Below are 23,991 nucleotides of genomic sequence, written 5' to 3' on the forward strand. Positions count from 1 at the left end.
TGGACTCACTTGTGTGGTTGTTGTACAAGAACTCGGCCCATAGAAGAAGCTGTACCCAGTTATCGTGCTGTAAAGAGATGAAGTGGCGGAGATAATTCTCCATGATCTGGTTGATCCTCTCAACTTGCCCATTGGACTGGGGGAGATAGGCGGAGGAGAAGTCCAATCTCACATCCAGGAGTTTACAGGGGGCTCTCCAGAACTTTTAAGTAAACTGACCCCCCCCCCACCCCCCGGTTGGACACAATGTGAAGAGGCAAGCCATGCAAGCGAAAGATGTGTTGAATGAAGAAACTCGCCAGTCGGGGAGCAGAAGGTAGGCCGGTCAGCGGGATAAAATGTGCCATCTTAGAGAACCGGTCCACCACCAGCCAGACAGTGTTGCATCCTGCTGAGGGGGGAAGGTCTGTGACAAAGTCCATCACAATGTGCTGCCAGGGGGCATTGGGTACAGGCAGAGGTAGAAGCAGGCTTGGAATGAGTAACTTTGTTAGAAGCACACACCGTGCAAGAAGAGACTAAGTCCAGAACATCTTTAGGTAGCGTGGGCCACCAGAAGTGACGAGCAATCAGGTTTCGGATTTTACGGACACCAGCATGCCCAGCTAGTTTAGAACTGTGTCCCCAGTGGAGAATTCTTCTTCTGTCTGCCAACCGAACAAAAGTCCTCCCCGGAGGGATGTCTCCAACCTGCAGAGGATTAGCAGTGACAATGCAGGACGGGTCTATGATAGTCGGAAGGGACTCCACAGTGTCTTCCATCTCAAACGATCTGGACAGGGCATCGGCCCTCACATTCTTGTCAGCGGTACGGTAGTGGAGCACAAACTGGAAATGGGTGAAGAACAGCGACCACCTGGGAACTGCCGAGATATGTCAGGATGATGGAGGATCGAAGCTTAAGTGAAGGCTTTCTTGAGGCTAATAAATGCGGACTCTGCCTCTGGAGTCCACACCATGGCGTTTACACCCTTCTTGGTAAGGGTAGAGATGGGAGCCGTCAGGGATGAGAAGTTTGGAATAAACTGCAGGTAGAAATTGGCGAATCCCAGGAACCGCTCTATGGCTTTAGGCCTTGAGGACGTGGCCACTCCAGTATAGCTCTGACTTTCTCAGGATCCATCTTGAGACCTTGATCCGAGATGATGTAGCCCAGGAATGGCAGATAACTCCTCTGAAAGACGCACTTCTCCAGCTTGGCGTATAAACGATTCTCCCTAAATCATAGTAGAACTTGACGGACATGCCTCCGATGAGTCGTCGGATCTGGGGAGAAAATCAAAATATCATCAAGATAGACTACAACACAGACATAGAGGAGATCTCTGAAGATATCATTAACGAACTTCTGAAACACTCTTGGGAGCATTACACAGGCATCACTAGGTATTCGTAGTGCCCGTCCTGGGTGTTAAATGCCGTCTTCCATTCGTCACCCGGGCGAATCAGGACTAGGTTATAAGCCCTCCGCAGGTCTAGCTTAGAAAAAATTTGGGCTCCTCGTATGCGATCAAACAGCTCGGATTTAAGTGGTAACGGGTACCTGTTCTTGACCGTGATCTGGTTGAGACCACGGTAGTCAATGCAGGGTCGAAGGGATCCATCCTTTTTAATGAAGAAGAATCCAGCCCCGGCCGGGGAGGAATACTTTCGTATGAAACCCCTCTCCAAATTCTCCTTGATATAGGCCGACATACATAGAGACTCTGGAAAGGAGAGAGGATATACTCGGCCACGATGGAGAGAGGCATTTGGAACCAATTCAATGGGGCAGTCATAATTCCGATGTGGAGGCAACGTCTCAGCCTCTCGCTTGCAGAAGACATCCGCAAAACTGGCATACTGAGATGGTAGACCGGAAAGTGACTGAGGCAGAGGGGGCATAACAGGATGGACTTGTGACAGGCAATGGCTATGGCATCTGGAACCCCATTGAAGAACCTCTCTGGAACTCCAGTCAAGAACCGGGGCATGCAGGCGAAGCCATGGCAGACCCAGCAGGATAGGATTGATAGCTTTAGGTAGTACAAGGAAGACTATGTGCTCCGAGTGAAGAGCTCCGACCTGTAGTGTCAACGGCTCCGTGATGGACACAATCGGATCGGGCAATGGTAGACCATTCACAGAGGCAACAGCCAGGGGTCTCTCTAGAAGAACTGTGGGTAGATGCAAACGGTCCACTAGATCCTGCTGGATGAAGTTAGCAGCCGCTCCGGAGTCAAGATAGGCAGGGGAGGGATGTGACGTCTCTCCGGAGATGATGGCCACAGGAATCGACAATTTGGAAGAGGTTTTCACGTTTGGAGATGTTCTACCTAGAGTTGCCTCTCCAACCAACCCTAGGTACTGGAGTTTCCCTGTCTCTGTGGGCATTGGCACACAAAATTACCCTTAAGGCCACAGTACATATATAGTCCTGAGGAGCGTCTGCGCTGCTTCTCCTGTTCAGATAACCGGACTCTGTCTACCTGCATGGGTTCTTCAGGTAGCGCACTAGGAGAAGGCAATAGTGGTCTCTGGACGAAGAGTGCTGGTCTGTGGACCCGGCTCTCCTGTCGAACCTTTTGAGTGCGCTCCCGGATTCTCATATCAACCCGGGTGGCTAACAGGATGAGGGCATCCAAGGTAGAAGGAAGGCCGCGGGCTGCCAATTCGTCCTTGATGTGAGAGGACAGTCCCTGCCAGAAGGTCGCCACCAGTGCCTCATTGTTCCATACCAGCTCGGCTGCCAGGGTACGGAAGGAGATAGCATACTCCCCTACTGTGGAACTGTTAGGGATCTGCCAGGTACTACATCTAGGTATACTCCTGGGATTAATCAATCCACACCTGAGGCCAGACCTGTTCGACTGACACCATCTCCCACCAACCAGGGTGGCAGGCTCAGGAGTGGGAGAGCCTATCGCGGCCTGGTCAGTCGGAGTTAGCTCCGCCCCCTGTCCTTTATTACCTGCTGTTTTCTCCTCCTCAGTGCTTGTAATTCTTTTGGATTCCTGGCCCCACTGCTGCTTGCTCCAGCCTGCTTCTGCCGTGCTTCTGCCTTGCTGCTGTTCTGCTTAACCCGCTTTGCTTTGCCTCCGGCTTGCTTCCTCCTCCGTGCTCACTTGGCTATACTCCACTTCATCCTGGTCCTGACAACTCATTCACCGCTCCGTTTCCTCGTGGCGTTCCGTGGGCTACTGCTCCTTCCCTTGCGTGTTCCCTGTTTGTTCTCCCGTGCACTTAGACAGCGTAGGGACCGCCGCCCAGTTGTACCCCGTCGCCTAGGGCGGGTCATTGCAAGTAGGCAGGGACAGGGCGGTGGGTAGATTAGGGCTCACTTTCCCTTCACCTCCTTCCTGCCATTACAGGAACCCTCTTGAGGGTCAACAGAGTAGCTGCGGCAGAGGATGTTCGACACGGCTCCTCGAACACGGCACAAAAGGATTGCAGGAACAAGGCTAGGTCAGAGGATACAGGTCCTTGTTGCTCCAAGATTGGGTTCGCCCATGCGAGGGCCTTGCCAGCAAGAAGGGAGATGATAAATGCTACTGTAATGTCCGTGGCTGCGGGCTTTCAGCTCCAGCCTCCCGCTGACAGCCGCAGCCACGAGTCGGCAAGCGCTGGCCCCAGCCTCCTCAGAAGACGCCAGCACTTACATCCACTCACCTCTGCCGGATCCCGTAGGGTCGTCCCCGCTCTTAAAGGGGCAGTGCGCACACCGGACATCATGGACGACCTTTGACCCGTGAGTACCCTGGACTATAAGAGGGGTCCAGCCCCCTAGTTCGATGCCTGAGCGTTGTTGTGTTTCCTTAGTCTGTCCCCTAGTGTTTCCTGCTCCCAGTGTTTCTCGTTCCTGCTCCTGTTCCTATATCCCTATATAGAGTGTCGTGCTTGCTATTGTCGTGCCGTGCTGGATACCACGCTTGACTGCCTACCCACGCCTGTCGTCCACCTGCTGCCTAGTTCCTGCCAAGCTACTGTCCGTGCTGCCACAGGTACCCTATACACCATAGACTGTGATCTGCGACCTGTTGGCCAGCTGCCCTACCGCCTAGGCGATACGGCCCAGTGGGTCCACAGACCATTTGTGACAGTACGCTCAGGCAATGGACCCCGATGGCCGGTTCAAAACTATGACGACGCAAGAGATGCGAGCGGATATGCTGGACCTCCGGTCCCGACAGGACCAACTCCTCCAGGCGTTGAACATTCTTGCACGTCGGCAGGAGGCACAAGCTGCTGTTCCTCCTACTACACCTCCTGGCAATATTGTTCCTCCTACTATACCGCCTGGAAATGTGGATCCTCCGTCTACACCGCTTGGCAGTATTGACCCACGTGTTTCTTTGCCCCTTCCTGACCACTACGATGGAGAAGCAAGTGCTTGTCGCGGTTTTCTTAATCAATGGCAGATCCTTTTCAGCTTGTACGCTGGGACTTTTTCGTCTGATGGCGCCAGGGTCGCGTTCATCATTTCTCTCCTCACCGGAAAGGCCCTTGCATGGGCGAACCCTGTCTGGGAGAGTCCAGGACCAGAGACCCGTGACTTCCCTGCCTTCCTTCGGACGTTTCGCATGGTGTTTGAGGAGCCCGGCCGGGTCTTATCTGCAGCAGCTTCTTTGATTGACCTGCGCCAAGGAGACACCTCCGTGAATGAGTACTCCATCCACTTCCGCACCCTGGCGGGAGAGCTCACATGGAACAATGAGGCTCTGGTAGCTGCATTCTGGCACAGACTATCTTCCAGAATGAAAGACGAACTTGCCGCCCGGGATCTGCCGTCTACCCTGGATGACCTCATCCTTCTCTCTGCCCGGATTAATATGCGGATCTGTGAACGCTTCCAAGAGGTTCGACGGGATGGAGCCCTTCCAAGTCTGGCCCCTACGTTGCAGCAACCTCTGCTGCCCTCAGATGCCGATCCTCCTGAAAAGTCGGTAATAACGGACCATTATAAGTTATCTACCCAAGAGAGACTACGCGGACGCACATCTGGACTTTGTCTTTATTGCGGCCTCGATGGCCACCTGGTGCGCCTGTGTCCCCAAAAATCCCAAAACCTAGGATTGCTTGGAGTGACGACCCTGGGTAAAGATGGACTTCCATCTAAATTGTCCATACCCGTGATTATAGTGGTCGGCGAGAGAACGCACCAAGTCTCTGCTTATCTGGACTCTTGATCAGTTCTATGTCCTGTCGTTCTATGTCCTATCCAAAGCCATTAATCTTGTGTTCCTTGGCATGCCCCAGTTCTGGACTGGAATTCTGGAGGGGTTCTTCAGTGGGGGCTTGAGTGTCAAGGTCGTTGCCTGGTGAGGATTCGTTCGACTCAGCCTTCGCTGCCTCGGTCACTGGCAGGATTGCCGCGTCATTATGCTGCCTTTTCGGACGACTTCAGCAAGAGGGAGGCGGAGACTTTGCCTCCACATCGGGCGTATGACTGCCCTATTGAACTGTTACCTGGTGCATCCCTTCCCCGTGGTAGGGTATATCCTCTCTCCTTGCCAGAGACTCTGTCCATGTCCGCCTATGTGAAGCAGAACCTAGAAAGGGGCTTCATACGAAAGTCTTTCTCCCCGGCAGGAGCCGGGTTTTTCTTCATCAAAAAGAAAGATGGCTCTCTTCGTCCTTGCATCGACTACCGTGGTATTAACCAGATCATGGTGAAGAATAAATATCCATTGCCACTGATCTCCGAACTGTTTGATCGAATATGTGGTGCAAATTTTTTTTCCGAACTAGACCTGTGTGGGGCTTACAACCTAATCCGGATTCGTCAGGGCGATGAATGGAAGACTGCATTTAACACCCGTGATGGACACTATAAGTATCTAGTAATGCCCTTCGGCCTGTGTAATGCTCCCGCGGTCTTCCAGGAGTTCGTTAATGACATTTTTCGTGACCTCCTATACGTTTGTGTTGTAGTCTACCTTGATGACATCTTGATTTTCTCCCCAAATCCTATGACGCAAAAGAGACATGTCTGTCAGGTTCTGCTACGGTTAAGGGAGAATCGTCTGTACGCCAAGTTGGAGAAGTGCGTATTTGACAAGGATGCTCTACCCTTCCTGGGCTACATCGTCTCGAATCGAGGTCTCGAGATGGACCCTGAGAAGGTAAAGTCTGTCCTGGAGTGGCCACGCCCTCAAGGCTTGAGGGCCATACAGCGCTTTTTGAGATTTGCTAACTTTTACAGGCAGTTTATTCCGAACTTCTCTTCACTGACTTCTCCCATCTATAAACTTACTAAGAAGGGTATGAACGCCAAGGTGTGGACTCCCGAGGCAGAGTCTGCATTCAATAGCCTGAAGAGTGCCTTCACGTCCGCTTCTATTCTCCATCATCCGGATATCTCTCTACAGTTCTCGTTGGAGGTGGACGCATCCTCTGTCGGTGCTGGTGCACTCCTGTTCCAGAGAGGTCCCAAGGGCAAGTCAAGGGTATGTGGATACTTCTCTAAACTCTTCTCTTCCGCAGAACACAACTACTCGATTGGGGATCGGGAGTTACTGGCCATCAAATTGGCTCTGGAGGAGTGGAGACATCTACTAGAGGGCACAGCTCAGCCGATCTTGATTTTTACGGCCTGAACCCTCGTCAGGCCAGGTGGTCACTGTTCTTTGCAAGGTTTCTATTTGAGCTTCATTATCGCCCGGCCGAAAAGAATGTGAGGGCCGATGCCTTGTCCAGGTCTTTCGAGACATAAGACACCATTGAGAATCCACAGAATATTATCGATCCATCCTGCATTGTCTCGGTCAATCCCCTGCAGATTGGGGACATTCCTCCTGGGAGGACTTTTGTGCGCCTGGCTGATCGTGGAAGAATCCTCCGCTGGGGTCACTCCTCTAGACTGGCACGTCATGCGGGGTTATGTAAGACCCGGGATTTGATTGCTCGTCATTTCTGGTGGCTCACTCTGCCCAAAGATATTGTGGACTTCGTTTCTTCCTGTGCTGTATATGCAGCCAACAAGGCGACCCACTCCAGGCCTGCTCCAGCCATTGCCTGTGCCTAATGCTCCCTGGCCGCATATAGCGATGGACTTTATCACGGACCTGCTTCTCTCTGCTGGATCCAGTACTGTCTGGGTAGTGGTGGACCGATTTTCGAAGATGGCCCACTTCGTTCCTCTGACCGGCCTTCCTTCCACTCCTCAGTTGGCCAAATTATTTATTCAACACATCTTCCGCCTGCACGGCTTGCCACAGCATATTGTGTCTGATCGGGGGGTTCAGTTTACCTCGAGGTTCTGGAGAGGCCTCTGCGGACTTCTTGGCGTGAAATTGGACTTTTCTTCTGCCTACCATCCTCAGTCTAATGGTCAGGTCGAGAGGATCAACCAGATTTTGGAGAACTACCTACGCCACTTCATCTCCAAGCAGCATGATTACTGGGTGCAGCTGCTCCCATGGGCGGAGTTCTCCTATAACAATCACACCAGTGAGTCTACTAGGAATACTCCGTTCCGCATTGTATATGGCCAGCATCCACGAATTCCTCTTCCGGTGCCTGATGCTTCCGAGGTACCTGCAGCTAACTCCACGTTTAGAGACTTTTTGCAGATCTGGCAGCAGACTCGATCTTCCATCCTAATGGCAGTGGACCGCATGAAACGGAAGGCTGACCGGAAGAGAAGAGAGCCTCCTCGGTTTCTTCCTGCCACTAAGGTCTGGCTGTTGGGCAGGAATATCCGACTGAGGGTGCCGTCATGTAAATTTGCCCCCAGGTTCCTCGGACCATTCGAGGTCCTGCAGCAGATCAACCCTGTCGCCTACAAGCTTCAGCTGCCTCCTAAGCTCAGGATTCCCAACTCCTTCCACGTCTCCCTCCTGAAGCCTGTGATCCTAAACTGCTATTCCAAGACTCCCAGCCCTGCGGTTGCCCCCAGCAGCCCCTCTGACATTTTTGAGGTCAAGGAGATCTTGGACCCTAAGAGAGTGAGAGGAAAGACCTTTTTTTTGATGGATTGGAGGGGGTTTGGTTCCGAAGAGAGGTCCTGGGAGCCAGAGGAGAACCTCAATGCCCCTACTCTTCTGAAGAAGTTTCTCTCTCGCTCTGGTCCCAAGTAGAGGGGGCATAAGAGGGGGGATACTGTAATATCCGTGGCTGCGGGCTGTCAGCTCCAACCTCCCGCTGACAGCCGCAGCCACGAGTCGGCAAGCGCTGGCCCCAGCCTCAGGAGACGCCAGCGCTTGCATCCACTCACCTCTGCCGGATCCCGTAAGGTGCGCGCGCACGCTCGTCCCCGCTCTTAAAGGGGCAGCACGCGCACCGGACATCATGGACGACCTTTGACCCGTGAGTACCCTGGACTATAAGAGGGGGCAAGCTCCCTAGTTCGATGCCTGAGCGTTGTTGTGTTTCCTTAGTCTGTCTATGCAAATTGGTCCCCTAGTGTTTCCTGCTCCTGTTCCTATATCCCGATCTAGTGCCGTGCTTGCTATTGTCGTGCCGTGCTGGATACCATGCTTGACTGCCTACGCACACCTGTCGTCCACCTGCTGCCTAGTTCCTGCCAAGCTACTGTCCGTGCTGCCACAGGGACCCTATACACCATAGACTGTGACCTGCTCCCTGTTGGCCAGCTACCCTACTGCCAAGGCGGTACGGCCCAGTGGGTCCACAGACCCTTCGTGACAGCTACCTTGGCCTCCTCGGAGGGGAAGAGATGAGCCCGTAGCCTGAAATAAACCGTGCATTGATTAATAAATCCTCTACATGCTCTGGGATCACCGTCGTAGTGAGGAGGAAGAGGCAGAGGAACTGTGGATCCGGAACAAACAGGAGGAGCAAGGGGCAGTGGCACAGCAACAGCCTCAGGAAGAAGAACCGGAGGTGGAACAGTGAGTAGATCCAGGCGGACCATGATAGTGTTTACCGCCTCAAGAAGTTGATCTTGACGTGTGCGTAGGTCATGCATCTCCGTCTGTATCTTCTGGACTGCGGTCTTGGGCTGGCCAGCTGGTTCCATGGCCTGAGCGTACTGTCACGATCACAGGGTATGTGGACCCACTAGGCCGCTCCACCATAGCGGAGAGGCCGCTGACCAGGTCACAGTCTATACGAAAGTCTATAGTAGTAGTAACACTTGGGTACCTGAACTAGTCCAGACAGTAGCTGTGTTTTCAGCACGGATGGAGGTTGGTTCAGTAGGTAACGCCAGACATGGCGGGCAGTATCCGATGTGGCAGAAGACACAGGACGTGGCAAGCGACTACAGGTGCAGAAGACAGAACTCCGACACTAGTAGGCAAAGGAACAAGAACACAGCACGGGATACAGGAACAGGTAACAGGGCACGGGTAACATCTGGAACGGGAAACACTAAGGGACCATTTGAAAGACAGACTTGGGATAACTAACAACGCTCAGGCAAGGATCAGAAGGGCTGGGGCCTTCTTATAGACCAGGAAATAATGGGTAGTTAATGGTGGTGATTTCCTTTTGTGCACGCGCTGGCCTTTTAAGGCCGGGCACGAGCGTGCGCGTGCACTCTACGGGACGCAGCAGACCGGAGCGGAAGTGAGCGCTGGCGTCTCCTAGGAAGGAGATGGGGACCAGCGCTCACGGATATGGCTGCTGGGTCAAAATGAAGCAGAGGACAAATAGTTCAGCAGCAGCAGCAGAGCCAGGACACAGACAGAAGGAGGAGCAGGCAAAGGACGAGCAGGAAATGCAGGTATAAATAGACAGAGGGCGGGAGCTAGCTCCGTCTGGCCAGGCTGTGATAGGCTCTCCCACTCCTAAGCCTCCCAGGCTGAGTGGTAGAAGATGGAGTCACTCTCTCAGACTTAGAAGCAGGTGCAGACTGAATACCCTCGGGCGTAGACACAGAAGCTGTGTCTGGCAGATCCTTTACAGTACCCCCCCTTTTAAGAGGGGCCACTGGACCCTTTCTAGGTGGACCTGGCTTATTGGGGAAGCGAAGATGGAACCTCCTTTAGCAATACCCCAGCGTGAACATCCCGGGCGGGTACCCAAGTCCTCTCCTCAGGCCCGTATCCTCTCCAATGGACAAGGTACTGGAGGGAGCCTTGGACCATCCTGCTGTCCACAATCTTGGCCACCTCGAATTCTACCCCTTCAGGGGTGAGAACAGGGACCGGAGGTTTCCTCGAGGGAGCCAAGGACGGGGAGCAGCGTTTAAGGAGGGAGGCATGAAACACGTCGTGTACTCGAAAAGACAGGGGGTAACTCCAGTCGGAAGGAGACAGGGTTAAGGACTTCAATGACCTTGTACGACCCTATATATCGGGGAGCAAATTTTTTTGACGGGACCTTAAGGCGCAAATTTTTAGAAGATAGCCACACCAGATCCCCGACCACAAACAAGGGGTTAGCAGAACGTCTTCTATCAGTCTGAGTCTTTTGTATGCTCTGGGAGGCCTCTAGGTTCTTCTGAACCTGGGCCCAGACTGTGCACAGTTCCCGATGAACGACATCTACCTCGGGATTGTTGGAACTACCAGGTGAAACGGAGGAGAACCGTAGATTAAACCCAAAATTACAGAAAAAGGGGGTGACCCCTGACGAGTTACTGACCCGGTTATTAAGGGAAAATTCGACGAGGGGAATGAAGGAGACCCAATCATATTGACAGTCAGAGATAAAACACCTTAAATATTGTTCTAGAGACTGATTAGTCCTCTCGGTTTGGCCATTAGTTTCAGGATGGAAGGCCGAGGAGAAGTACAGATCAATCTCCAACTTTTTACAGAAGGTTCTCCAAAACAATGAAACAAATTGTACCCCTCTGTCAGAAACAATATTGACAGGAACCCCATGGAGACACAGGATGTGTTTGACAAACAAGGTAGCTAACGTCTTAGCATTGGGTAGTTTCTTGAGGGGCACAAAGTGGCACATCTTAATGAAACTGTAATGACGGGGGTGGGGAGACAGACAAGTGAGCCCTAATCTACCCGCCACTCAGTCCCTGCCTACTTGCAACGACCCGCCCTAGGCGACGAGGTACAACTGGGTGATGGCCCCTACGCTCAATAAGTGCACGACAGACAAACAGACAAGGGTACACAGAGCTAGGGGGAGAAAGGGGCAGTTGCCCACGGCAACACCGTGAGCAACAAGAGAAGTGAACAAGCCGAGTCAAACCAGGAGAGTACGAGGTGCCAAACGCAGAGCAGGAGAGTAGTGAACAAGCCGAGTCAAACCAGGAGAGTACGAGGTATCAAACGCAGAGCAGGAGAGTAGTCAACAAGCCGGGGTCAATATGAAGCAAGGACAATAGTACAAGAAGCTGCAGCAGGGCCAGGAAACCAAATGAGAAGAAATCACAAGCAAGGAGGAACAGGAAAGGCAGGTATAAATAGACAGAGGGCGGGAGTTAGCTCCGTCTGGCCAGGCTGTGATAGGTTCTCCCACTCCTAAGCCTTCCACCCTGAGTGGTGGAAGATGGAGTCAGTCTCACAGACATAGAGGCAGGTGCAGACTGATTATCTATGGGCGTTAACCCCGAAGCTGTGCCTGGCAGATCCTTTACAGAAACGGTCTACTACAACCCACACCACCGACTTGCCTTGAGATGGAGGCAAATCGGTGATAAAATCCATGGAGATATTGGTCCAAGGTCTCTGGGGAATGGGCACAGAACATAGCAAGCCCGCTGGTCGGGACCTGGGAGTCTTGGACCTAGCACAAATTTCACAAGCGGCGACGTAGGCCTTAACGTCTTTAAGCAACCCAGGCCACCAATAGTTTCTGGCAATGAGATGCTTGGTACCCAGGATGCCTGGATGGCCAGATAGTGCAGAGTCATGATTTTCCCTGAGTACCCTTAGCCGGAATTGCAGGGGAACAAACAGCTTGTTCTCAGGAAGGTTGCCGAAAGCTGAAACTTGATCAGCCGCAATTTCGGAGACTAAGTCAGAATCAACAGATGAAATGATTATACCTGGAGGCAAAACACAAGCAGGATCTTCCTCCGAAGGAGTGCTGGCCATGAAGCTACGCGACAGTGCATCAGCCTTAATATTTTTAGACCCAGCCCTATAGGTGACCAAAAAGTTGAATCTAGTAAAAAATAACGCCCATCGAGCTTGTCTCGGGTTTAGCCTCCGGGCAGATTCTAGGAAAACCAGATTCTTGTGGTCGGTAAGGACCGTTACCTGGTGCCTAGCCCCCTCCAGGAAGTGGCGCCACTCTTCAAATGCCCATTTAATGGCTAAGAGTTCGCGGTTGCCAATATCATAGTTACTCTCAGTGGGCGAGAACATCCTGGAGAAGTAGGCACAGGGAAGGAGATGGGTGAGGGACCTGGTACCCTGGGACAAGATAGCACCCACTCCCACCTCGGAGGCGTCAACCTCCACGATGAATGGCTCCATTTGGTTAGGCTGAACCAGCACTGGGGCTGAGATAAATCACTTCTTAAGGACCTCAAAAGCCTGGACCGCCTCTGGAGGCCAGTGGAGGAGATCAGCACCTTTGCGAGTAAGATCCGTAAGAGGCTTAGCAATGACCGAGAAGTTAGCAATAAATCTCCTGTAATAATTAGCGAACCCCAGGAAATACTGTAACGCCTTCAGGGAGGCAGTTTGGACCCATTCAGCCACAGCCTGCACCTTGGCGGGGTCCATGCGGAATTCATGAGGAGTGAGGATTTGACCCAAAAATGGTACTGCACCCCAAATACACATTTTTCGGATTTAGCAAACAGTTTGTTTTCCCGAAGGGCCTGGAGCACCTTCCTGACATGCTCAATGTGGGAGGACCAGTCCTTGGAAAACACAAGTATGTCATCAAGGTACACTACAAGAAATATCCCCCAAGTAGTCTCTTAAAATCTCATTTATGAAGTTCTGGAAGACCGCGGGAGCATTACACTACCCAAAGGGCATGACGAGGTATTCGAAATGACCTTCGGGCGTTTTAAATGCAGTCTTCCACTCATCCCCCTCTTTGATGCGGATAAGGTTATAAGCCCCCCGTAGATCAAACTTAGAGAACCATTGGGCCCCCTGAACCTGATTAAAGAGATCAGGAATCAGAGGAAGGGGATACTGGTTCCTTACAGTGACCTTATTCAAGTTACGGTAGTCAATGCATGGCCTAAGACCACCATCCTTCTTCCCTACGAAGAAGAAAGCCAGCACCTACCGGAGAAGTAGAGGGGCGAATGTAACCCTTGGCCAGGCATTCCTGGATATACTCTCTCATGGCTTCACGTTCGGGACAAGAGAGATTAAATATCCTACCCTTAGGGAGCTTAGCTCCTGGTACCAAATCGTTTGCGCAATCGTATTCTCTATGAGGAGTGTAATGACAGGGTAGTGAGACAGACAGGTGAGCCCTAATCTACCCGCCACTCAGTACCTGCCTACTTGCAACGACCTGTCCTAAGCGACGGGGTACAACTGGGCGACGGTCCCTACGCTCAGTAAGTGCAAGACAGACAAAACAGACAAGGGTACACAGAAACTAGGGAAACGGGGCAGCTGCCCATGGAGACACCGTGAGCAACAAGAGTAGTGAACGAGCCGAGTCAAACCAGGAGAGAGCGAGGTACAAAACGCTGAGCAGAAGAGTGGTCAGAAAGCCAAGGTCAATAACAAGCAGAGGATGAGTAGTACAAGCAGCAGCAGCAAGCCAGGAAACAAGCATAGAAGAATCACAGGCAAAGGAGGAACAGGAAAGGCAGGTATAAATAGTCAGTGGGCGGGAACTAGCTCCGTCTGGCCAGGCTGTGATAGGCTCTCCCACTCCTAAGCCTGCCATCCTGAATGGTTGAAGATGGAGTCAGTCTCACAGACATAGGAGCAGGTGCAGACTGATTGCCAACGGGCATTGACACAGAAGCTGTGTCTGGCAAATCCTTTACAAGGAGGTAACACTTCGGAGGCCTTTTTAGAAAAAACATCAGCGAAGTCCTGAACAAACTCAGGTAGAGTGTTCACCTCCTCAGGGAGAGAAATAGAATTAACAGAAAAACATGACGTCATGCATTCATTATCCCATTTGGTAAGATCCCCAGTATTCCAGTTAAATGTGGGATTATGCATCTGCAACCAGGGAAGGCCTAAAACCAAATCGGACGATAATCGGACGATAATCCCAAATCGGACGATAATCCCTGCATCACCAGTCCAGAGTACTGTTCCAAATGCATGGAGCCAACAAGGAGTTCAAAAACATGGGTATTCTGCGTAAAATAACCATTAGCAAGAAGAGTGGCGTCGATACCCACTACCGGGACAGGTTTAGACAAATCAATCAATGGCATAGCTAGAGACATAGCAAATTTCACAGACATAATATTAGCAGAAGACCCTGAATCCACGAAGGGACTGCCGGCAGCAGACCTAGCACCAAAAGAGACTTGAAAGGGAAGCAAGATTTTATTAGGTTTCATATTTACGGGAAATACCTGTGCGCCCAAGTGACCTCCCCGATGATCACTTAGGCGCGGAAGTTTTCCGGCTGCTTATTCTTACGCCTAGGACAGTTGTTCACTTGATGCTTGTCATCCCCACAGTAGAAACAGAGACCATTCTTCCTGCGGAACTCTCTACGTTGTTGGGGAGACACGGAGGCCCCGAGTTGCATAGGTTCATCCGAGTCTTCCGTGGAGGAACGAAGCGACGGAACCTCGGGAGCCATCATGGAGTCAGAGGAGAAGGCAAAAAAACGTTCAAGTCGTCGTTCCCTGAAACGTCAGTCAAGACGAACCGCTAAAGCCATAACCTGATCTAGGGAGTAAGAAGAGGGATAGCTAACTAACAGGTCTTTCAGGGCGTTCGACAGACCCAATCTAAACTGGCACCTTAAGGCAGAGTCATTCCACTGAGAAGCTACACACCACTTCCTAAAGTCAGAACAGTACTCCTCAACCGGTCTCTTACCCTGACGTAAGGTCACCAGCTGACTCTTGGCAAAGGCAGTCTTATCAGTCTCGTCATATATGAGCCCGAGAGCAGAAAAGAAAAGATCAACAGAGGAAAGTTCAGGGGCGTCAGTAGCCAAGGAGAAGGCCCATTCTTGGGGCCCGTCCTGGAGCCGGGACATAATTATACCCACTCGCTGGCTCTCAGAACCTGAGGAGTGGGGCTTTAAGCGGAAATAGAGCCTACAACTCTCCCGAAAGGAGAAAAAAGTCTTCCGGTCCCCTGAGAACCGGTCAGGCAACTTGAGGTGGGGTTCAAGAGGTGAGGTGAGGGGCACTACGAGGGTAGCATCATGCTGGTTGCTCCTCTGAGCCAGGGCTTGGACCTGTAGGGAGAGGCCCTGCATTTGCTGAGCCAGGGTCTCAAGGGGGTCCTTAGTTGTGTCAGGGACCAGGGTAGAAAAGGTATATGGGCCTGTGATTATGTAATGACGGGGTAGGGAGACAGACAGGTGAGCCCTAATCTACCCGCCACTCAGTCCCTGCCTACTTGCAACGGCCCGTCCTAGGCGATGGCGTACAACTGGGCGACGGTCCCTACGCTCAATAAGTGCATGACAGACAAACAGACAAGGGTACACAGAAGATAGGGAAATGGGGCAGTTGCCCACGGCAACACCGTGAGCAACGAGAGTAGTGAGCGAGACGAGTCAAACCACGAGTGTACGAGGTACCAAACGCAGAGCAGGAGAATTGTCAGTAAAGCCAGGGTCAAAATGAAGCAGAGGACAAATAGTTCAGCAGCAGAGCGAGGACACAGACAGAATCACAGGCAAAGGAGGAGCAGGAAATGCAGGTATGAATAGACAGAGGGCGGGTGCTAGCTCCGTCTGGCCAGGCTGTGATAGCCTCTCCCACTCCTAAGCCTCCCAGCCTGACTGGTAGAAGATGGAGTCACTCTCTCAGACTTAGGAGCAGGTGCAGACTGAATACACACAGGCGTCGACACAGAAGCTGTGTCTGGCAGATCCTTTACAATTGTTTTCTATGAAAGCTGCCCCTCTTTAAGCAGACCACACCCTAATACGACCAAAGGCCACTTTTGTTTTAGCAAATTTTTCAGTGGAAACACCTCTTGAAAAGACCACAAATTGGACACATGCACTGTAAATCATCTGGATGCGGGTGTGCGCCGCATTGCCAAAACAGACCGAGCAAGAGACTTGCTTGGCACATCAGGGGAGAAGAATTTTAGCACCATTAAGGGAGGAAGAGAAAAGCTGTCAGAGGAGGGGATGGTGCCACATGCATCATGCTGCACTTAAAGAGGCTCTGTCACCAGATTTTGCAACCCCTATCTGCTATTGCAGCAGATAGGCGCTGCAATGTAGATTACAGTAACGTTTTTATTTTTAAAAAACGAGCATTTTTGGCCAAGTTATGACCATTTTTGTAATTATGCAAATGAGGCTTGCAAAAGTCCAAGTGGGTGTGTTTAAAAGTACAAGTCCAAGTGGGCGTGTATTAGGTGCGTACATCGGGGCGTTTTTAATACTTTTACTAGCTGGGCGCTGTGAAGAGAAGTAACATCCTCTTCTCTTCAGAACGCCCAGCTTGTGACAGTGCAGATCTGTGACGTCACTCACAGGTCCTGCATCGTGACGGCCACATCGGCAGCAGAGGCTACAGTTGATTCTGCAGCAGCATCAGCGTTTGCAGGTAAGATCGACTTACCTGCAAACGCTGATGCTGCTGCAGAATCAGCTGTAGCCTCTGGTGCCGATGTGGCCGTCACGATGCAGGACCTGTGAGTGACGTCACAGATCTGCACTGTCACAAGCTGGGCGTTCTGAAGAGAAGAGGATGTTACTTCTCATCAGAGCGCCCAGCTAGTAAAAGTATTAAAAACGCCCCGATGTACGCACATAATACACGCCCACTTGGACTTGTACTTTTAAACACACCCACTTGGACTTTTGCAAGCCTCATTTGCATAACTAGAAAAATGGTCATAACTTGGCCAAAAATGCTCGTTTTTTTAAAATAAAAACGTTACTGTAATCTACATTGCAGCGCCTATCTGCTGCAATAGCAGATAGGGGTTGCAAAATCTGGTGACAGAGCCTCTTTAACAGCCCGCTGGATTGCTGAGCAAGGGAGCCTGTAGACTAGGGTGTCATAGTTAGCGGTCTGGGGGGATATGGAGAGTGAAGCCTAACTGGGCTCTAAAAGTAAAGGTAGCCATGCTGGTGTACTGTCCTGTATAAGAATGAGAGCTAATGGGAATCAGGAATGAGAGGGGAGCCATGCTAGGGACCAAGAGGGGAACCATGCTAGGAAACAAGATTTAGAGAGGGGAGCAATGATGGTGACCAGGAATTAGAGGAGGGGTCATTCTAGTGACCAGGAATGAGAGGGGAGTCATTCTGGGGACTAATAAAGAGAGGGGAGCCATGCTGGGGACAGAATGAAAGGGAAGCCATGCTGGAGATTAAGAATGAGATGTGGGAGACATCCTGGGTACTAAGAATGAGAGCGGAGTCATGCTGGGGACTATGAATGAGATGGTGAGCCATGCTGGGTATTAAGAAGGAGAGGACTGTTTATTTGTGTGCTGTACATGTTTGCTGACTGCATTACACACTTTAACCTGCATTCTGTATACTTTTTTTGAGAGGACCACCCCCATAAAAGACCATTTTATTTTGCAATTTTGGCTAGTTGGCTTAAAGAGGTTTGACTGTATATACAATTCTTGTGATTGGCTGTTTAAACGGTCTATTTTTTAACTCTTTGACCTTAGATGACGTCAGATCACCCTTTAACGTGGCGGTCCTTTAGTATATTTATTTTCTCTTATGTATTGGCTTTTTGATGGGCCAATGAAGATGTTGTGGTAGGGCATTGAAATGTGTAATCAGAATAAAGTAATACTGTTTATTTAACCCGTTAGTGACCGGCCCATCGTCTTTCTACGTCGGTCACTAACGGGCCTTATTCCGATGCCATAGACTTTTTACGTCGCGGCATCGGAATAAGTTTACAGAGCAGGGAGCTGTCAAATCTCCCTGCTCTCAGCTGCTAGAGGCAGCTGAGGGCTGGGAGCGTCCCTGCTCTGCCGTGTGAGATCGATATTAGTATCGATCTCACACGTTTAACCCCTCAGATGCGGTGCTCAATAGCGAGCACCGCATCTGAGCGGTTTTGGAGAGAGGGAGGGAGCTCCCTCTCTCTCCCACCGACACCCAGCGATACGATCACCGAGTGTCTGTGTCTCCAATGGCAGCCGGGGGTCTAATAAAGGCCCCCAGGTCTGACTGGAGTGAATGCCTGCTAGATCATGCCGCAGGCATGACCTAGCAGATGCCTGTCCGTGTTAAACGGACAGGCAGTAATACACTGCAATACAAAAGTATCGCAGTGTATTACAATAGCGATCACAGAATCGCATATTATAGTCCCCTAATGGGACTAGTAAAAAAGTGAAAATAAAGTTGAATAAAGTTAATTAAAAAAAAAAATGTGAAAAAAAATGAAAAACCCAGCTTTTCCCCTTACAAAATGCTTTACTGTTAAAAAAACAAAATAAAGTTAAAAAGTTACACATATTTGGTATTGCCGCATCCGTAACGACCCCGACTATAAATCTATTACATTATTTAAGCCGCACGGTGAACGCCGTAAAAAAATTAATAAAAAACTATGGAAAAATTGCTGTTTTCTGTGAATACTGACTTAAAAAAAATGTGATAAAAAGTGATCAAAAAAGTCGCATCTACTCCAAAATGGTACCAATAAAAACTACAAGTCGTCCCGCAAAAAAAAAGCCCTCATACAACCGCATCGGCGAAAAAATAAAGACGTTACGGCTCTTCAAATATGGAGACACAAAAACTTATAATTTAGAAAAAAAAGCGTTTTTACTGTGTAAAAGTAGTAAAACATACAAAAACTATACAAATTTGGTATCATTGCAATCGTAACAACCCGCTGAATAAAGTTATTGTGTTATTTATACCACATGGTAAACGGCGTAGATTTAGGAAGCAAAAAAGAGTGGCGAAATGTCAGATTTTTTTCTATTCCCCCCCCAAAAAAAGTTAATAAAAGTTAATCAATAAATAATATGTACCTAAAAATGGTGCTATTAAAAAATACAACTTGTCCCGCAAGAAACAAGACCTTAGACAGCTATGTCGACGCAAAAATAAAAAGGTTATAGCTCTTGGAATGCGACGATTGAAAAACGTAAAAAATAGCTTGGTCATTAAAGGCAATGTGTTGCCAGAAAAACATGTTTGTTTTTTTTAAATTAAACATTTAGTGTGTAGGTGATTAAACATTGTTCAAATTTTTTTTATTTTTTTCACGAGTCAGGAAATATTATAAATTGGATTCAATTGGATTCAAATTTATAGTATTTACCATTTCTGGTCACTAGATGGAGCCATTCCCAAAAGCATGTGGTAAAGCAACCACATAGCTTTTCTGCTGCAAAATTGGGTAAAAAGCCCTCGCTCTATTGAGCTCTCAGCATCCCCCCCTCCTTTATCCTGGCTAGTGCCGGGATAAACGAGGGGTTTGAACGGTGTAACCTCCTACACTGTGTGTCGCCATTTTTTGAGCTAACACACAGTGTAGTAGGTTTACATACAGTAGTAAACACACACAAACACGAACATACATTGAAATCTCTTACCTGCTCCTGCCGCCGCGGCTCCCTCCGGCCCGTCCGCTCCGTCTGCTGCCGCTGGTCCAAGTGCACAAGTCCGGAAGCCGCGACCGGAAGTAGTAATATTACTGTCCGGCCGCGACTTCCGGTCCACAGGAAAATGGCGCCGGACGGCGCCAATTTCAAATTGGACTGTGTGGGAGCGGCGCATGCGCAGTTCCCACACAGACGCCGTACACACAAGTGAATGGGACGGGAGCCGTTCGCAGTTCCTATGGGACTGTGGCTGCCGTATTCCATGTCTGTATGTGTCGTTAATCGACACACACAGAAATGGAACAAAAAATGGCAGCCCCCATAGGGAAGAAAAAGTGTAAAAATAAGAAAAAGTAAAACACAAACACACAAATAAATATAAACGTTTTTAATAAAGCACTAACATCTTGAACATATGAAAACATTTTTTGTGATGACACTGTTCCTTTAAGGTCCAAAATAGGCTGGTCATTAAGGGGTTAATAATAACCTATATATACATCCCGAGCATATATCCATAACATAAGACAAAAAGAATAATACTGACGAAACCAATATTGTCTAATGAAACTAATCAATAATAAATAACTCAAAAATAATGTAAAAATATAGTTTATTAGTCCCCTATCAAAGGACAAATTACCACCCTACAATTATTAGACAAACAATACAAAAACAGTTCAAATACATAAGTAAAAATGGTCTCAGGCGAATACAAATCACACCATTCCATAGAATTGAAGTCAGAAACACTGTTAATAGATAAATATAAGTGTGAGTTTTCATGGAAAACACAAAATTGTCTGGGTGACCCCAAACTTTTGAACGGTAGTGTACATAAAGTTACATTCAAAAACTCTCAGCTTTGTACTGCATCTAAATATATATTGTGTATTTTTTATGTGTTACATAAATATTGTTAAAAACCTATGAAAATCTTTAAAGGGGTGTTATAATTTCAGCACATAAATTTTATTTATTGTATGATGAAAAGTTTTAAATCTAATGCAAGGACCGCGGCCAAGAAACGCATAAAAAAACACTCAAACTAACAGGGGGCTCAGAGGCGGAAACCACTACAAGAAATAACATGGCCGAAAGCCTCTCGGGAAAAAAAACTCCTCTGCCTCCCATTGAAATCAATGGGAGGTGATTTAGGCCGTCTTTTGGCACTGATTCAGACGCGTTTTCCGTGTCACGATCAGCTCCAAAAAACTGTGTGAACTGACCCTAATAGTTGGATATCCAACAGTACTTGAAACCTATCATTGCATACATTTTTGCTAGATACAGTGTGCTTTCTTCCCATGTCTACATCCTGTTGATGCTTACCTGTAATTTAATTTCCTCTCTGTACTTTTGCAGGGATCGTTGGCTGCCCGTATTCCTAAGGATGTCGGATTTGAGGCCGTTTTAGACAAAATCTATAGCGTTCTTAACTAGTTGGATGGACTGTACAGGTTTTACTTAAAATGCTCAATTTGCAATATTAATAAAATTTAGAATAATGTAGGCCTGTGATCTGTACTTATCATATGTGTTCAATAAAAATAGTTTCAGCTGTGTTTAGTGATTTTAAGTTTATTTAAAGTAAATCTATCTCTAAAGAGGTTATTCGGTCATGTGACCGGTGACGCTGCAACGTGGTCGTCATGACGTAGCACGTAGCATGCCCTCCATCTCCCTTCCTGCCGCTGGATTCTGCTAGCCGCCATAGTATGGCGGCCAAGTCTCGTTGCCCCACGCGGTCAAAAACAGCTTTTTAACTGCACCCGGCTCTTCTTCCTGCTCCTTGCTGCATCGCCGCACCACTGGAATGGGGAATGCGGCTCTGGAACCAGGATTGAAGGTGTGGATGCCAAGGAGACCCAGGGGAGAACATTGGAACTTGACTGGACATTAAAAGCTGTTTGTTATGAACTGCCGTTAAAGCTGTCTCATCCTTCTCTCCTGGTTGGGCCATTTTCCAGGGACGTTGCTTTCATCCAGGCAAGGGATGTGAGTAGGAAAAAAAAGCACCTTTTAATTTCTTGCCTGATTAGGTTAACGAAACCTGTAAACCTCTTTCACATAGGAAATCGTTTCTAACACACTCATTTTCCGAGAACTGTTGGAGACCAATGGGAGCTCAGTATAAGTGTTTGGCTATATAACAACTCTATATACAATGGTACGTTTGTTAAACATTCTAGTGCGGAGATCAGAAGTCACATGATTTGGTTGCTCCTCTTCAACAAATGACATAACTGTAATGTTGATTTCAAGTGTTCTTTCTGGAGTTACTCAGATTGAAATTAATAAGAGCGGTTGAATGGTCAGTAATTTGTTTGAAATAGATATAACTACCATGGCAATTTAAGGGAAGAACCACTTTTCTTTGATTTATCTCTCTAAATAGTGATATCACATGATCTGGTTGCTTCTCCTCAACAAAAGGCATACATGTAATATTGACTGCAAGTGTTCTTTCTGGATTTACTCAGATTGCAATTAATAAGAGTGGCTGAATGGTCACAGTATTTTTTTTTATCTTTGTCCGAATTAGATATAACTACCATTGCAATTTAAAGGGGTGTTCCCATGAGAGACATTTATGACACATCCACAGTATATGAAGCAAAATAGAAGGTTTTGAAGCAGCACAAATCCCGAGTCTGGTGCGGTGCACGCTGTCAAGCCGGGCAAACCCGCTCCGGCATGTTGTAGAATTCCAAGTAAAATAGTCGAACAACAGCACACGTCTCCAGATGATCAAAGTGGTTTTATTGTCAAAACATCCACGACAGACAGGTAACGTTTCGACCCATAGTGAGTGTGGGGTCTTTGTCAAGCCTAACATTACATCTAAAAACATCATACTAAATAGGTGAATTCGAATGATCACATGGTACATTGCAGCCAGTGAGAATCGTGATCCCGGTCTCCCAGGTGAATCATACATTAGTCTTGATGACAACCAACAACTTGTTACATAGTACAAAAAAGTGTATAAATTCGACATACAATACATCTTCAATCCATAGTAAGTATTTAAGCCATCAATTATTGATCTTGGAGTAGAAAACGAAAAAGGAAAGTCCACCACACTCCAGGCACCAGCTCCGATCCCAGGACGCCACCGCGCATGCTCCACAATCAGTGCATCGCAACGGCATAATCAAAACAAAAGTATTACAAAAGCATCTCTTGTACGCAGGTGCCTATAGAGGGAATGATGTCCTCACTCTCCCACTGTGTGGTTCAGAAATACCAGTCCACACAATGTGATGGCAATCGCATGGAAAAACGCTTATAGAATGTCATCTCATGTTGTCAAGGACGCCATCACTGCGTGACGATAAGTCACGTGTGTCCAGGCGTCTACTACAAAAGAGAATTGGAAAAGGTAAATATAACCTGTAGTTAACCAATAATGAGGGTCAAAAAGTGATAAGATCTTGAAGTCATCAGTCGTGTTAAATCGCCTATATGAATTAGATCACCAAAAAGTGGACAAAAAATAATAATTATAGGGAATGCTCGTAACATACATCCGATGGAATACATCGAATAATAGTACTGCATAATACACTAGACTTCTAGTAAATAATCGATCATCACTTCTAATATCCCACTTGAAACTTCTATATTCTCCATGATAAATGCTCGCGATAAACAAGAGACGAAAAAATTTTTTTTGTATAGTCCACGTCCTGGTCGTATGCCCGCTGGTGTGTGGTGAACGAACCTCCAAGCAGGGTAATCCCCAACTGTAAAAGATATGCAAAATTTTTTTTATTATCAAAGATTTTTCTTTAACATCCAAGAAATTTTTATAGAAAGCTTTTCTAGTTATTTAAAAAGACGGGGGGAAGAAAGATGAATATATCTCGATGGTCACCCATAAAGTGTACAATATTAATAAAAAATGTTAAAAACAGCAATGAAGTTTCAGAGTCCAGGTGTTATCTTATATTCTAGATTCAAACCTCTTGGGTGTAAAGAATCAAGTTCAAAGATCCAACGTAATTCCTTCCTTTTCAGTAATTTCTGTCTATCCCCTCCCCTTCTCAGTGTTGGGACACAATCTATTATCCTGAATCTTAATTGATTCAACTGGTGGTTTTTCTCAATGAAATGTCTCGGTATTGGTAATTCAATCATTTTCTTCCTGATTGTGCTCTTATGTTTATTAATTCTTAATTTGATAGGCATAGTCGTTTCTCCTATGTAAATTAAAGAGCAGGGGCATGTGATCATGTACACGACAAAATCTGAATTACATGTGAACCTATGTCTGATGTTAAAAGTCTTCCCAGTATATGGGTGCTGGAATTTGTTCCCCTTCAGGATGTTGTTACAATTGCAGCAACTTAAACATGGAAAATTTCCATTTTTAGGGGGGCAGAGCAATAATTGTGTGTTCTTCTTCCTACTACCCACATCAGATTTAACCAATGTGTCTCTAATATTTTTG

At 48.2% G+C, this 23,991-nt stretch overlaps 1 protein-coding gene across 3 annotated transcripts in view; it reads left to right on the forward strand.

Moving 5' to 3' along the window:
• The window catches only part of MPND (MPN domain containing), a 197,385-nt gene extending 176,285 nt beyond the window's left edge, over positions 1 to 21,100 (forward strand). For all 3 annotated transcript variants that reach the window (XM_075863851.1, XM_075863858.1, XM_075863856.1), the window contains one exon: positions 20,901 to 21,100. In XM_075863851.1, the coding sequence (XP_075719966.1) occupies positions 20,901 to 20,978 (78 nt within the window). In that variant the 3' untranslated portion in view covers positions 20,979 to 21,100. The remainder of the gene's footprint in view (positions 1 to 20,900) is intronic.
• The last annotated feature ends 2,891 nt before the right edge of the window (positions 21,101 to 23,991 follow it).

The sequence above is a fragment of the Rhinoderma darwinii genome, chromosome 1, assembly GCF_050947455.1.
Source record: "Rhinoderma darwinii isolate aRhiDar2 chromosome 1, aRhiDar2.hap1, whole genome shotgun sequence".
In the NCBI taxonomy this organism is placed as follows: Eukaryota; Metazoa; Chordata; class Amphibia; order Anura; family Rhinodermatidae; genus Rhinoderma; species Rhinoderma darwinii.